At 39.7% G+C, this 15,406-nt stretch overlaps 1 protein-coding gene across 3 annotated transcripts in view; it reads right to left on the bottom strand.

Annotated features, from left to right (window-relative positions):
* LOC103590680 (rho GTPase-activating protein 10) overlaps window positions 1–15,406 on the bottom strand; it is a 209,160-nt gene that overhangs the window by 104,053 nt on the left and 89,701 nt on the right. For all 3 annotated transcript variants that reach the window (XR_550495.1, XR_550494.1, XM_008572972.1), the window contains exons 10-11: window positions 9,554–9,659; window positions 8,025–8,184 (exon numbers count right to left, since the gene is read on the bottom strand). Coding sequence is in view for 1 of the 3 variants with exons in the window: in XM_008572972.1 (XP_008571194.1) it covers window positions 8,025–8,184; window positions 9,554–9,659 (266 nt within the window). In the remaining 2 variants the exon portion in view is untranslated. The remainder of the gene's footprint in view (window positions 1–8,024; window positions 8,185–9,553; window positions 9,660–15,406) is intronic.

Raw genomic sequence — 15,406 nt, forward strand, 5'->3', positions numbered from 1 at the left:
GTGGGAATGCAAAATGGTGCAACCCCTATGCTTTGGAGATTCCTCAAACAGTTGCAGATAGATCTACCATTTGAACCAGCTATCCTACTGCTGGGAATATATCCAAAGGAATGGAAATCATCAAGTCGAAGGTATACTTGTTTCCCAATGTTCATTGCAGCACTCTTCACAATAGCCAAGAGCTGGAATCAACCCAAATGTCCATCATTGGATGAGTGGATATGGAAAATGTGGTATATCTACACAATGGAATACTACTCAGCTATAAAAACGAATGAAATACTGCCATTTGCAACAACATGGATGGACCTTGAGAGAATAATATTGAGTGAAACGAGTCAGGCAGAGAAAAAGAAATACCACATGTTCTCACTCATTGGTGGGAGCTAAAAAATAAACAAATTAATTCACCCACATACACACAAAAAAAAAACCGGGGGAGGGGGAGGGGAAGAAGATATAACAACTATACTTTTTTGAAGTTGTTACAACAAGCAAACGGAAAGGACATTCTTGGGGGGGAGGGGAGAGAGGGAGGAGGGAGGGAGGTGTCGGTGATGGGCCATAATAATCATATACATTGTATATTAACAAAAAAAAAAAAAGCCCACTTCAGAGTCATAGAAGAAGCACTTGCTTCATCAGAATAACAGAACCAGATGTCCAGATATCAACAGAGATACCAAAAATACAAGAACCCAAGAAAATATGACACCACCAAAAAAATATGGTAATTCTCAAATACCAGACCCCATACAACAGGAAGCACTTGAAATGATTTCAAAGGAATTCCGAGCAACAATCTTAAGGAAACTCACTGAGATACGAGAAGACTCAGTTAGACGTCATAATGAAACTAGAAAAAAACAAAATCCAGGATATGAAGGAGGAAATTTACAAAGAGATTAATACCTTAAAAACAATGCAGCACAACTCATGGAACTGAAATATTCACTCAGTGAAATAAAAAATGCAACTGAATTTAAACAGCAGGCTAGAACAAGCAGAAGAAATTCTGATCTTGAAGATAGTCTTTTTGTGGGCCGGGCCGGCGGCGCACTGGAGAGTGCGCCGCTTGGGAGTGCAGCGGCGCTCCCGCGGAGGGTTCGGATCCCATGTGGAGACCGGTTCCCGCTCACTGGCTGAGCGCAGTGNCAACACCGAGGGTTGCGATCCCGTTACCAGTCAGTAAAAAAGACAAAAAGAAAAAAAAAAGATAGTCTTTTTGAAATAACCCAGGCAGACCAAAAAAGGAACAAAGAATTTTAAAAAGCTAAGAAAATCTAAGAGAGCTAACAGACAACCTTAAGCACACAAACATTCAAATCATGGGTGTTCCATAAGGGGAAGAGAAAGGAAAAGGCATGGAAAACCTATTCAATGAAATAATAACAGAAACTTCCCCAGGTACAGGGAGAGACATGGACCTGCAGATCCAGGAGGCTCAAAGATCCCCAAACAGATTCAACCCAAAAAGGTCCTCTCCAGACACATTATAATCAAACTGGCAAAGCTGAAAGAGAGAATCTTAAAAGCAGCAAGAGAATCTTAAAAGGAGCCCCTATCAGACAAACAGCAGATTTCTCAAGAGAAACACTACAGGCTAGAAGAAAATAGGATGATATATTCAAAACAACAAAGAAAAAAACTGTCAGCCAAGAATTCTGTATCCACTGAGGCTATTCTTCAGAATTGAGAGGAAAATAGTGGAGGGGGTTTCAGACAAAAAGCGTGGGAGTTCACCACCACACAAACAGCCTTACAAAAAATCCTCAAGGAAGTCCTGCAACCGGAATCCAAAAAATGATAATCACTACCACAAATACATAAAAAAGGTCAAAACCCACTGGTAGAACAAAAATGCAACAAGAAAGAAAGAAACTAAATCTTACCACCACAAAAAGCCATAGTGACAATGCAATAATGCCCCTATTTTATTTCTGATTTGAGTAGTTCAATCTTCTCTCTTTTTTTCTTGGTAAGTCTAGATAAAGGCTCGCAAATTTCGTTGACCTCTATAAAGAATCAACTTTTGGTTTTGTTGATTTTCTCTATTGTTTTTTAATTCCCTGTTCTATATTTCTGTTGTAATCTTTGTTATTTCTTACTTTTGGTTTAATTTGCTCTAGTTTTTCTATTTTCATTAGATAGAAGTTTACATTACTGATCTGAAAATTTTCTTATTTTTAATATAGGTGTTTACAAGTAAAAATTTTCTTCTAAGCACTGTATGAGCACTGCATCCTATAAATATTGATATGTTGTGATTTGATCTTTTTCTCAAAGTAGTCTCTAATTTCCCTAGGATTTTTCTTTTTACCCACTGTTTATTTACAAGAGTGCTGTTTAATTCCCACACATTTGTGAGTTTTCTAAATCTCCTTCTGCTATTGTGGTCAGAGAACATATTTTCTATGATCTTAGTCTTTTTTAAAAAATTAAAAAAGGAAAAATCTAAACAAACAAAAAATTCATGGAAAGATTACCACTATCTTTCAATTCTATTTTTCCACAAATTTTTTGAAGTGCCTTGTGTTTATATTGTTTTGTTGATTTTTTTATGCAATTTATGTTGCTAAACTTAGATATTTAATTTCTGTTCTTGATTTCTTTTTATTAAATGGACTTGTTGATTTACTTAGAAATTAATTTGCTTTTGAAAAGTTTATTCACCTTCCTCTGTTGAAATTAATTTCATATTTCATTGCTGTGGGAAGACTTTAAGACCTATTTCAAGTAATTGTAGAGATTATAAAATGAAATATGTAAATTTTAATAAGTTTTACATCTCTAGTTTTTGTGAAAATTTGAAGCCCATTTTTCTAAAGTATTTCGTTATTCATCTGTTATTCAGTTTATGTTTTTGTTATTTGAACAAATAAATGTGCACATCCTTAAAAAAAGAAAAAGGAGAAAATCCTAAAAGCAGCTAAAAACGAAAAACAAAAACAACATGTTACCATGAAAGAAACAAAAGTAGAACTTTGCCTGACTTCTCAACAAAAGCAACAGAAGCCAGACGAGCATTAAAAGAAAAGAACTGTCATCCTAGAATTCTATGCCCTGCAAACGGTCTTTCAAATGTAAAAGCAAAGTAAAAATATTTTTAGGCAAATTAAAAAACAAAACAAAATTTTTAAAACCCCAGACAACCCACACAAATGCTGGGTTTCTTCTGGCTCCTCTTTTATCACTAATAATAAAATCTTGGTGTTTCTCAAGGATATTGTTATCTTCTCCTAGTGATGGAAAGCAAAGGCTTTGGGGTCAGTCTCTGTTAAATCCCCAGAATTACCATTTACTAGCTGTGTGCTCATGAGCAAGTTAATCTCTCATCCCTCAGTTTTCTCCTAAAGGGATAATATATATAGTAAGAACTTTGTACCTATATACATATATTTATGAAATGGGGATTTGATGTGTTTTTAATATGTATTTTAAATGTATATATACACACACAAACTTCCACACACTAGGGTTATATGAGGTAAATACACAATATAGAAGACCAGAAGCGTGTAACACCATGAACCTCCAATAAATACTTTTTCATGCCTTTAACTATACCCGATATTTTGCTTTCTCACCCTACATCCTCTCACAAGCTTGACTACCACATCTCCTGCTGTCTACTGGACTTATCTTGCCTGACATCCAGGCAACAACTAAAGATCACCATGTTACAAACTGAATTCCTCTTACTCTTACCCTGACCCCTTTTTTTCCTTCCTTTTATTCATGACACCAATATTCTCCCAGGATTGAATCCTTCTAACACCTTCCTTTAAGATCCCCCACAGATCCAGTCCCTGGATTTTGTCTATTCCACCTAACAAAACAATGCTTTCCACCCTAGAAGTCCCCATTTTCACTGTCCTGTTCTTAATCTATGCCTGGTTTTTTTTTCCTTTGCTTTCCATTGCAAACCCTGCTGTCAGATTAAACTTTCTAAAGCAGTGTACTTGAAAACCATGAACGATCCTGGTACCTATAAAATTAAACTGAACGTCCCAAAGTGGCATTCTCAACCTCCCCACACCTGGCAGAATCTCTTTCCAATCTGATCTCATGCCATCCGCCTATGTTTCAATGAGAGCTTCATCCCCAGAACACAAACCTCCTCTCTGTTTCTGATTCCATGATATCCTATACCTGAAATGTCCTCTTAAAACATCTCTACCGGGCCGGCCCAGTGGCGCACTGTAGAGTGCGCCGCTTGGGAGCGTGGCAGCGCTCCCGCCGAGGGTTCGGATCCCATGTGGAGACCGGTTCCCGCTCACTGGCTGAGCGAGGTGCGGGCGCAACACTGAGGGTTGCGATCCCATTGCCAGTCCCCGGTACGGGCGCGACACCGAGGGTTGCGATCCCGTTGCCGGTCCCCGGTACGGGCGCGACACCGAGGGTTGCGATCCCGTTGCCGGTCCCCGGTACGGGCGCGACACCGAGGGTTGCGATCCCGTTGCCGGTCCCCGGTACGGGCGCGACACCGAGGGTTGCGATCCCGTTGCCGGTCCCCGGTACGGGCGCGACACCGAGGGTTGCGATCCCGTTGCCGGTCCCCGGTACGGGCGCGACACCGAGGGTTGCGATCCCGTTGCCGGTCCCCGGTACGGGCGCGACACCGAGGGTTGCGATCCCGTTACCGGTCAGTAAAAAAGAAAAAAAAAAAAAAACATCTCTACCTGTTCAAACTCCATTCTAAAACTGATTCCAACCACCTACTCAGGAAACTTTCCAGATTCCCCACAGTCAGACCTTAACTCTCCTCTGAAGTCTCAGCTTGCTTTCTCTCTCTCTTTCTCTCTCTCTCTCTCTCTCTCTCTGAGAGCTCTGATTCTCCACCATATCTTTTAGCTACTTTTGGACATTTCTTCTTTCCCCTACTGGACTCACTATCTTTACTTCCCCCAAACCTCTCTGCAAGGCTTAGTGCACACTAATGAGGTTTAATGACAGTTTGACAGGACCATAAAGAGAGGCATAAATTCTCCATCACTGGCTTTAAAAAAAAAAAAATTCTTACACTCATAAACAAGCTGTTTTTACCATACTGGTAAAGAAAATCCCCAACCAGCTTTCAAGCTTAACTTTTCAGCAGTAACCAACATTCACACAAGCTAGAACTGCTCTAGTAAGTGCAACAAGGACCCAGGAAATGCTCCTGCAATGTTTTGCTCAAAGGGACTACACCTCTGTTTGCCTGTCTCTTTCCTACTTCTCCAACCCCCTCAAAATGTATTGAATTCATTAATTCATTCAATAAATATTAACTGAGCACCTAATATGCACCAAGTATTATTTTAAGTGTACCAATAGATCTCTGCCCTCAAAGACCTAGCTGGGAGAAATAGACAACTAAGAAAAATAAGTTACACAGTATGTTAGCCAAGGATAAGTGTTATGGGATGCAAGTCCCAAAACACGGCTTCTCCCTGCTAGTTGTGACCTGCTTTCCAACGAGTGCTGTAACACTCACCTCCACATCCCCGCACCTACCACATGCTCAACATGTAATCCAATCTCAATTTTTAAAATTCCTTTTAATAAACAAATGAGTGACCAATCATTTTAACAGTTCTCAAAGTCCCTCTCTTAGAGGCAGAAATAAGGAAAGATATTAGCAAAGTGCCGATCTGTAGTTGACAGAATGAGGGGGAAAAAAACTAAAAGTTCTTAAAAGAGTCTAATGTATTTTGAAAAATCATGTATTCCCTTGATTATAGAGAAACAAGTAACAAGACAGGTCACTTAGGAGATTATTCATTTTAAACAGGAGATAGTTAACCTAGAATCTGAGGATTCAGGAACACATGTGAACCCCCTGAAATTGTTAACACTGTAGGGAGATAGGGAGCTGTGTGCATTTATTTGGGGAAAGGGTTAGTACTTTTATCAGCCTCTCAGAGGTCTAGATGCCAAAAAGATTAAAAAGCATTGCCCTAAAGAATAAATGTTTCTTTAAAAATTATTATGCCTTTGTTAATAGTGAAAATGTACTTTTAATCCCGAGTAAACGCTTTTGTCTTTCTTAATAGGTGGAAGCTTTATTTTGAAGGTTGAGTGAGTGGGAGAGAGGCAGCAAACGAGGCAGTCCTTTTGAGCAAATCGCTGCAGGAGCATCTTGAAACCATTTTTCCACATGCCCTCCAAAAACCATCTTCAGCCCCACTTATACACGAAGACCAGCTAAACTTGAATGGACACCTACTCCTTCAAACACAGACTGCCAAGGGTCAGACCTAACACTAACAAAAGTCTTACTCAGGTCTTGTTTTAACTGTTATGAACAAAAACCTCTAAAATATGAATGGAAACTTCTCCCATGTTCCAGATTAAAGTTCTCTCTTAAGTTCTTGAGACAGAGAAGACACTTACTTCTTAGATCAGAGGTTCTCCCTAGTGGCTGCTTATCACAGATCTTAGGAAGGAAAAATTTAACAGAATACATGTGGCTACACAGCCTTGCAAAAGAGTCCCTCAGGTGATTTTGATGGTTTTCCAAGGTTCAAAATTATTGGTCTAGAGCAAGGATCAGCAAGCCAGACAGTACATATTTTTGCTTTGTGGGCTATCTGGTCTCTGTTGTAACTACTCAACTCTGTTGTTGTATTCACAGTAGTCATAGACAATACGTAATTGAGGAGAAAATAACAGTAATTTTGGAAAGAGATCACAAGGTAACAACACCAAATACTACTTACTTCTAAAATTTGAAATGTTGAGTGGGTATGGTGGGAGGGAATTTGTGTGTGTGTGTGTGTATTATAATAACGATATATATAGTATATATGATATATAATAATATATTGTAAATATGATCTATATACTATATATAGTATATACATATATAATTCCTTCCCGCCATACCCACTCAACTTTTAAATATGTGTGTATATATATAAAATGTATATTTTATATATATATATATATATAGAGAGAGAGAGAGAGAGAGAGAGAGAGAGAGTGTGTGTGTGTGTGTGTGTGTGTGTGTGTGTGTTGTGTATGTGTATATATCTTTTTTTTTGGCAGCTGGCAGTAAGGGGATCCAAACCTGCCACCTTGGTGTTATAAAGCAGCACTCTAACCAGCTGAGCTAATCAGCCAGTCCCTTTTATTTTTTTCAATTAACTCATTACAATGAGCTTTATTTAATTAATTAATTAATTTATTTATTTATTTATGGCAGGTATGGGGGTTTGTTGGGGGTTTTTTTGTTTTTTGTTTGGCAGCTGGCCAGGGAACAGTATATTAAAAAAGTTTATACTCACCCCTTATATAAATCTCCTAATTCAAACCGAGCTCAATCTCATCCACCAGACCCCAGAGATGTGTGCCCTCCTCCCACCCCCTGCTCAGACATGCTGCCTGAACCTGTTTGAGTTTACCCTTCCTTGACTTCTCCTCCTTTACTTGCCATTCATAACGGCCGGGTGCAACCAGGAAAACCCTTTGCAAGGCTGGGCAACCTTTACAAGTGGGGTGCAAACATAGGCTAGCCTTCGCCAGCAGGCCTCAGAGGGACCCTGCCCTCAACCCTCACAGAGATGCTCATGGCCTTCTGGCTCCATACCATTTCCTTTCAAATTTATCTGCCTTATTTTCTCTTTTTCCTAAGTTGCCAAGCTCTAACTTGATCAAGAGTACAAGGACTGTGGTGATACACAGAATTTGAGTGAGAAATCCAAGGAAAGGAATGAAAGCAACAAAAAAAAACTTAAACAGTTCACAATTACATTGCCAATACTCATTTGCATCTGGATTAAATGATTCTTCATTAAACCAATGAGATAATAGGCCAGAAAAGAGTAAGATTTATGGAACTCCATCAGAAGACAGAGCTCAATGAATACTTCAAACCAAGCTTATAATAGTGATTTTATATATATTTTTTTTTTTTTTTTTTTTTTTTTTAAAGAGAGACAAGGGAAATCTAAAAGAATAGTTGTGCATTACATGGTGACAAGCCAAAAATATAAGATCTCTTAAGGTAAAAACAAAACAAAACAAAAAAAACACGATTTTACCTTTTCATGGTTTTCAATTAAGATTTCCACAACAATATTCTGAAACTTCAAATCCATGATGGCAGCAACAGTTTCTTCCTGTGGCCTCATCAGAGTTGGTCCAAACACCACTCCTAAATTGGCCACGGTCATTAGGTTCTGCTTGGAGTGATCTGAAACACTAATATTGATGAGGAAAAAGAAAAATCTATGTTTAACCGGAGGGGCAATAATTGTGGAACATACAGTATTCTTCAACTCTGTATATTTCCTTAAAAACAGAGGCAAGAGACTCAACTGCCCTCTAGGTCTGTCTCTGAAATAACTGGATCCAACAAGACCCTAATGCTAAAGCCCCTTCCTACTCTTTTCCCTCTCTCTCTTTGATGCTCTACTCTAGCCACAATGGTCTTCTTAATAATTCCACGTATATACTAAGCTTGTTTCCCCTAAAAGCCTTTATTTACTGTTCCCCTCTACTTGGAACACCCCTTATTTCCCCAGACCATAAGATCCTTGCGTCCAGGGACTATTAGATTGCATGGCACCTTAGTAAAAATTAGCTTTACAAGCATGAAGAGTTTGGTCAGAGCACCCACACTCACTCCTTTGGCCCAGTACCATTGTGCAGTGAACAATCTGGACATCTGTTCTCAGCAGCCCTGCCACTTAACTCAAGTCTCAACTCAAAGATCTCATCCTCAAAGGGACCTTCCACAATAACCGTCTTTATATTCCCACACTATAAACATATATTCTCTAATCCCTTACTCTTTTTGTTTGCCACTTATCATCTAAACTATTTTACATTTTTATTTGTAATTTGTTTATAATCTTTTCCCCCTAAGAAAGCTTCATGAAAGTAGGATCTTATTCAACTATGTATCCACTAGCACCTAAAAAAGGTGCTAAATATCTGTTGACCAAATGAATGAATGGCTACATTATTAGTAAAATCTTTGGCAAGTCACAGTATCCTCTCACCTTCAGTTTCTTCTTATGTAAAATAAAGGGTCTAAAACAGCGTTCCTGAGCTCCCTCTTACCTCTAAAATTCTAATGACGGTGATCTGAGAGTCATTTATATTTGAAGAAATGGCTAATTTCTGCACTGAATTATTAGACTTTCCTTGCTTTTTAAAGGAGGAGGGAAAAAAGAATGGATCCTCTGAAATAACTACCCATTACTGAATTCAACAAACTTAGAGTTAGGTAGTTGTAAAACCAAGCTAAATTTGCTAACAGACTTATAATCACATTTCCAGAATCTGTGAATGGTACGATGTATAGTATTCTCTTCTTTCAATTCATATCAAACCCTGAGTTGCTGGCAGTGACATTAAACAAATAATTATACTACTCATGAAAGCATCATATTTCAACACTCTTGTCCAAAACATACACAGTGAGTCAAACGTCCGGCCTGCCCTTCCAGGTCTGGTCCCTGGTATTGTGTATACAGCCCCAGTTCCAACCATTACAAATCCAAGAATACTGCACAGCACCTAGAGCAAAGCAAAAAAAATTTTAAAGGAAATAAAAGAGGCTTACTTTGTTAAGTGTTTCACCAAAATATCCAACATTTCTTTATTCTTCTCTGGCAGTTTGTGTACCAAGAAATGGATAGCATTAACACGAGATTCTGGGCTGCCACTTTCTTTAAAAAAAAGAAAGAAAAGAGGAAAAAAAAACAGTTAATACTAAGAATCAAACATATTCTCCAAAACCAACTATTACGATAGCTCAATTGTTCAAGATCAGCATTTAAACATATTTTGCCACCTTTTAAAGGAAAAAATCTCTCTCCCCATTATTAATCTTCTCCTGCCTCCCGTGTGAGGTAAGCTCAGTATGGCTGCAGGTGGTGCCTTCCCCTAGGCTCATATTTAGGAACAGCTGGTGGCTGCAGCTTCTTCTGACATGCTGCACTTCAGGTCAGGTCATTGTTTACTGATGGAACCCAGTCACTGCACTGCCCTTGACGGAATACAAGCCAAGTATCAGCAAACAGGTTATTCCCTGTAATGGGCTGAACTGTGTTTTCCAAAAAGAGGTGTTAAAGTTCTAACCCTTAGTATCTCAGAACTGCTTGAAACTGTGCCTGGGATTTATTTTAATCAGGTATGGTACGACGTGCAAACGACTGTCAGGGAGGCAAAGTTGATACTCACAGAGCCCTAGAAACGGAAGGCACTGCACACCATGCAGGGCCACACGGGGAAGCCCCAGGGTCGGTCAGGAGGCAGAGAGGAGAAACTGTGGGCAAGAGCCTTTGCCATGGTTTCCACAGGAAGGAACAGGCGAGGCAGGTAAGCAGGCTTTGTATTGACTAGTCTGAATAATTTCAAAGGGCTCTGGGACACAAGGGCTGTCCCAAGTTGTCTGGTACCTGGCCCTGGCATGACTGGGGCAGGAGAATATTGACCTGAAGTGTAAGAGTGGGGGCCAGGGGTAGTGGACTTTGAACTGGATAGTTCACATATGCAAAGCGTGCTAGGGTTTACTGTCTCTAGGAACTGGCTAGCGCTGGGAGGGGCAGTCTCCCAGGGTCAGTGAGACCCTAAATATCAAAGCATCAGAATATTAATACAGTGACTTTATTTTAAAATAGAGTCACTGCAAATGTCAGTTAAGATGACATGTAAAGCAGGGCCCTTCATTCAATATGAATAGTGTCCTTATAAGAAAACAAAGACACAGAGGGAAGACGGCCACATGAAGACAGACACTGGAGAATGTCACATGACAACACAGCAGAGATCAGAGTAAAGCATCTATAAGCTCAGTAATGCTAAGGATTGCTGGAAACTACCAGAAGCTGGAAGAGGCAAGGAAGGGTCCTTCACCATCACCTTCAGAGGGAGCATGGCCCAGTCAATACCTTGATCTCAGATTTCTAGCCTCATTTGTGACAGAATAATTTTCTGTTGTTTTAAGTCACTGAATTTGTAGTACTTTGTTACAACAGCCCTGAGAAACTAGCACATTCTCTTTACCCCTTAAAGTTTGGGATTTATTATTATCTGTGGTTCTTATTGATGTACCTAAATTCCCTTTATTGTGTTAACTGTAAAAGTAATCAATAAAATGCCTGATATAGAAGATTATGCCCAAGTTTCCATGCCTGACACAGAAGATTATGCTCGAGTTTCCAAGAGTGTCAAAGAAGTAACTGGTGAGAATCAGTAACAGTAGTAGTAAGGGAGGTTAGAAATTGATATGGAGGCTCACACAGAGCTGGCAGAGGCAGCCCAGGAAGGGTCTCACACAAGGGAAAGCACCTGAGTTGGCGAGTGTCAAAGAAGTAACTGGTGAGAATCAGTAACAGTAGTAGTAAGGGAGGTTAGAAATTGCTATGGAGGCTCACACAGAGCTGGCAGAGGCAGCCCAGGAAGGGTCTCACACAAGGGAAAGCACCTGAGTTGGGTCTTGAAGAGTGGAGGAGGAGGTCAGCAAAAGGCAGAACTGAGGGGCACACAGCAGGTTCAGCAAGGGTATGACAAAAAGCACAGAGGAACCTCGGTCAAATAGAAAGCGAACCTGAGACCAAACTTTAGTCTGTAAAGGCCAACTGAAGAATTTTCTCTATCACTGGCTTCCAAATTAGGCACTGAAAGTAAAGCAAGGACGGATGTAAATAGAGTTAGATCTGGAGAAGGCATACCTGATTTTCTGAAGGTTAGACTAGAATAGGCAGAAAAGCAAGTTGGGAAAGAAATGCCATTTGGGCAAGATGTAATCGAGAAGGAAGGGGGAATAGGAAGGAGAACTACAAATAATCAAGTACAGCAAAGAAGCAAAGCCTGGAGTCAGATGCTAATCACTGCTTCTAAATGACAGCTGAGTTGCCTTGAGCAAATTACCTAACCTCTCTGTGCCTCAATTTCCTCATCTGCAAAATGAAGATAACCATACTCTCTCCAAAGGCCGTTATAGGATTAAGCCCAGTAACATGCAAAGCATTGAGCCCTAGTGGCCGGCACATAGAGGCACTCAATCACTGTTAGCCATTATTACTGTTGCTACCTGTGTTAGTACTACACGAGAGCTACAACAGAAGTTGAATCAACAGGATTTAGCAGCAGACTGGTGGTGCGTCCAAAGGAAGAAGGCAGGGATGGCCACTGTTTCATGTCTAGGTTACCTGGTGGTACAGCCAGCTTCACTGACAGATATGACCGCTGGAAGCAAAGCTGGTTTGAGGAGGAAGGTGATGGTGGTGATGGAGGAAGTGATATTCAAGTGGCTGGTATCCAGCAGGTAGCTGGGAATGATAGAAGGCTTCAGAGATCAAGGCTTCAGAGAGCACGGCCAGAGGGTGTGACCTCCAGCACGTGGAAAAGGCTTCTTGACAAAGCTAACTGAGGGCACTGCAGAGAAAAGAGCTCCAGAGACATACAGGAGAAATGCCAACTTAAGGGTTAAGACAAGCAAGCACAGAAAACCAAGGAGGAGGAAGACGTGAGAGAACTAGGGAGCTCCATTGTCATCAGGAAGCCAAGTGAGAAGAAAGCTGCAAAGGCTGGGTGTAGCCAGTGGTATCAAGAGTCAGAGAGAGACGGAGGGATGAGAAGACTGGAGTAAGGGGCCCTGGACACCACTGATTATATCAACTGAGAGACCCTTTTGACTCAAATGTGGAGGTGAAAGAGTGAGCTGCTGGAGAGGAAGGGGAGAGTGGGATTTCAGAACACTCCTTCAGAAAGCAAGAAATTGAAGGTAACGGGAAAGAGAGGTAAAGCAGATCAAGAAAGGGGCATTTATTTTTTCAAAATGATAATAGTTTTATGTTTTTTCTTGTGATAAATACCTGCTATGCTAAAATTCCAAAGAGAGAGAGAGGAAGGAAGGAAGCATATGCAAAATGACTATAAAAAACTCTTACCAATCAGTCAGGAAAAAAATAAGAGAGAACCCAACAGAAAATCAGGCAAAAGCAGCAGCAGAAACTTCACCAAAGATCTGTCCATAGGAACAATAAACACACGAAAACAAACTAAACCTATATCAAAGAAATAGAAATTAAAACCGCAACGACAGACTACTAACTCACCCACCAGAATGGCTTTAAATGAATACTAATCTTTGGCAAGGATATGCAGCAAGTGAAACTTCCAAACACTAACTAGGTGGGAATAATTAATGGTTCAACCACTCTGGAGCACTGTTTGGCAGTAGCTACTAAAGCTCAACAAACATATACCTATGACCCCCAAATTCCACTCATAGGTATATAACCAGGAGAAATGCACATAAGTGTTCATTAAATGACACATACTAGAATGTTCACAGCAGCACTCTTTGTAATAGCCTCAAACTGGAAACAACCCAAATGTCTATTAACAGTTGAATAGATCAATATATTGTGGTATATTCACACAATGGACTGCAATGAGAATGAACGAGTTACTGCTTCATACAACATGGATGAATCTCACAAGATGAGCAAAAAGAAGCCAGATACCAATGAGTATGTTCTGTCTGATTCCATTTACATAAAGTTCAAATACAGCTACCCTGACCTACAGTGGAAGTCAGCAGAGTGGTCACACCTCATGGGAGTGGATAGTGACCACGTAGGTGTGATGACAGGCTTCTGAAGCTCTGATAATGTTTACATAAAGCCTCAGACCAGGACATCAAACATTATCAGAGCTTCAGGAGCCTTTCACATTGTGAAAATTCATTAAGCTGTCCAGTCATTTGTGCACATTTATGTTATACCTCAACAAAAACTTCACTTAAATTAAACTTACCCATAATAAATCTCACCCTAAAATAAGCTCATACATTTTAGGTTCAATGCTTTTAGAATTTTTTTTTTTTTTTTTCTGTAGTGAAATGTTTAAACAGCCTATTTCATTTAATATATCATGGACATCCATCCAGGTCATTAAATGGAACATCACACTATCAATTTTACGAACATTTAGATTGCTTCCGATGTTTGTAAAGTTAAGTTTGTTCCAGTTTATACTCTCAATAATAGTGTTTGGGGGTGAGGAATGAGATTTTACAATGGAAGACATTGAGACAGCTGTTGCTAAAAAGAAAGGAAGCAAAAACACTAAGAAATTAAAAGGCTCATAAAGCAGAATAAGAATAATCAAGTCATATTACATAATAAAAAACTTTTAGATACAGACTAAATTTATCACTGAAAACAAAAGCACAACTGTCTAAGAAAATAAATGCTGGAAAGGATGTGGAGAAAAGGGAACTCTCCTACATTGTTGGTGGGAAAGTAAACTGGTACAGACATTGTGAAAACAGTATGGAGGTTCTCAGAGAACTAAAAATTGAACTGCCCTAAGACCCAGCAATCCCACTACTGGATACACAACCAAAGGAAATGAAATCAATATATCAAAGGGCCACCTGCAACCTCCCATATTCACTGCAACACTATTTACAATAACCAAGACAGGAAACCAATCTAAATGCCCATCGACAGAAGAATGGATTAAAAGGCTGTGATATATACACAATACTATTTAACTATTCAACTATTATATTAAAAAAATGAAGTCCTGTTATTTGCAGAAACACGAATGGAACTAAAGACCATCATGTCAAGTGAAATAAACCAGGCACAGAAAGAAGCTGGAGGAGGGCCGGCCCGGTGGCGCACTGGATAGTGCGCCGCTTGGGAAGCGCGGCGGCGCTCCCGCCCGAGGGTTCGGATCCCACATACAGACCGGTTCCCGCTCACTGGCTGAGCGAGGCGCGGGAGCAACACCGAGGGTTGCAATCCCGTTGCCGGTCCCCGGTCCGGTACGGGGGCAACACTGAGGGTTGCAATCCGTTGCCGGACATGGAAAAAGACAAAAGACAAAAGACAAAAAAAAAAGAAAAAAAAAGAAAGAAGCTGGAGGAAGAAGCAGCGGACTAACAGGTACAAAGATATGCTGTCTAACCTAAGTGAACCAACGTACAGTATACACACGTATTAAAACAACACACTGTAGCCCACAAATATGTACAATTTAATGAGAATTTTTTTTAATGCACAAAAGCACAACTGTCTGAAGTTAGTTGATAAATTATAATCCAGTTCGTAATCTGGAGTGAAACGAAGATACTAATGAACACTGGAGAAAATTAAAATAGAAATATAACAATTTCAATTCATAGCTTTGATTTTAAAAAATAAAATTAAAGGAGAGACTCTAAAAGACAGCTAAAAATTTCAAAGGAATAAAAGAATAACTGCTGAGGATAAGAATTTTGTACTTCAAAAATTGAAAAATTTTAAAAACTCTGCACTAAGTACTTCTAACTCATGAGTCTATCTTGTCATTCATAACTATCTTTCTCCAATGAAAACCTAGGTTTAATATTTTAGGATTTGTTACTTACTTAGAAACACAAGCCACAAAAATGGTTTCTCACCCTCTAAGAGAG

The sequence above is a fragment of the Galeopterus variegatus genome, unplaced genomic scaffold (genome assembly GCF_000696425.1).
Source record: "Galeopterus variegatus unplaced genomic scaffold, G_variegatus-3.0.2 Scaffold857, whole genome shotgun sequence".
Lineage (NCBI taxonomy): Eukaryota > Metazoa > Chordata > Mammalia > Dermoptera > Cynocephalidae > Galeopterus > Galeopterus variegatus.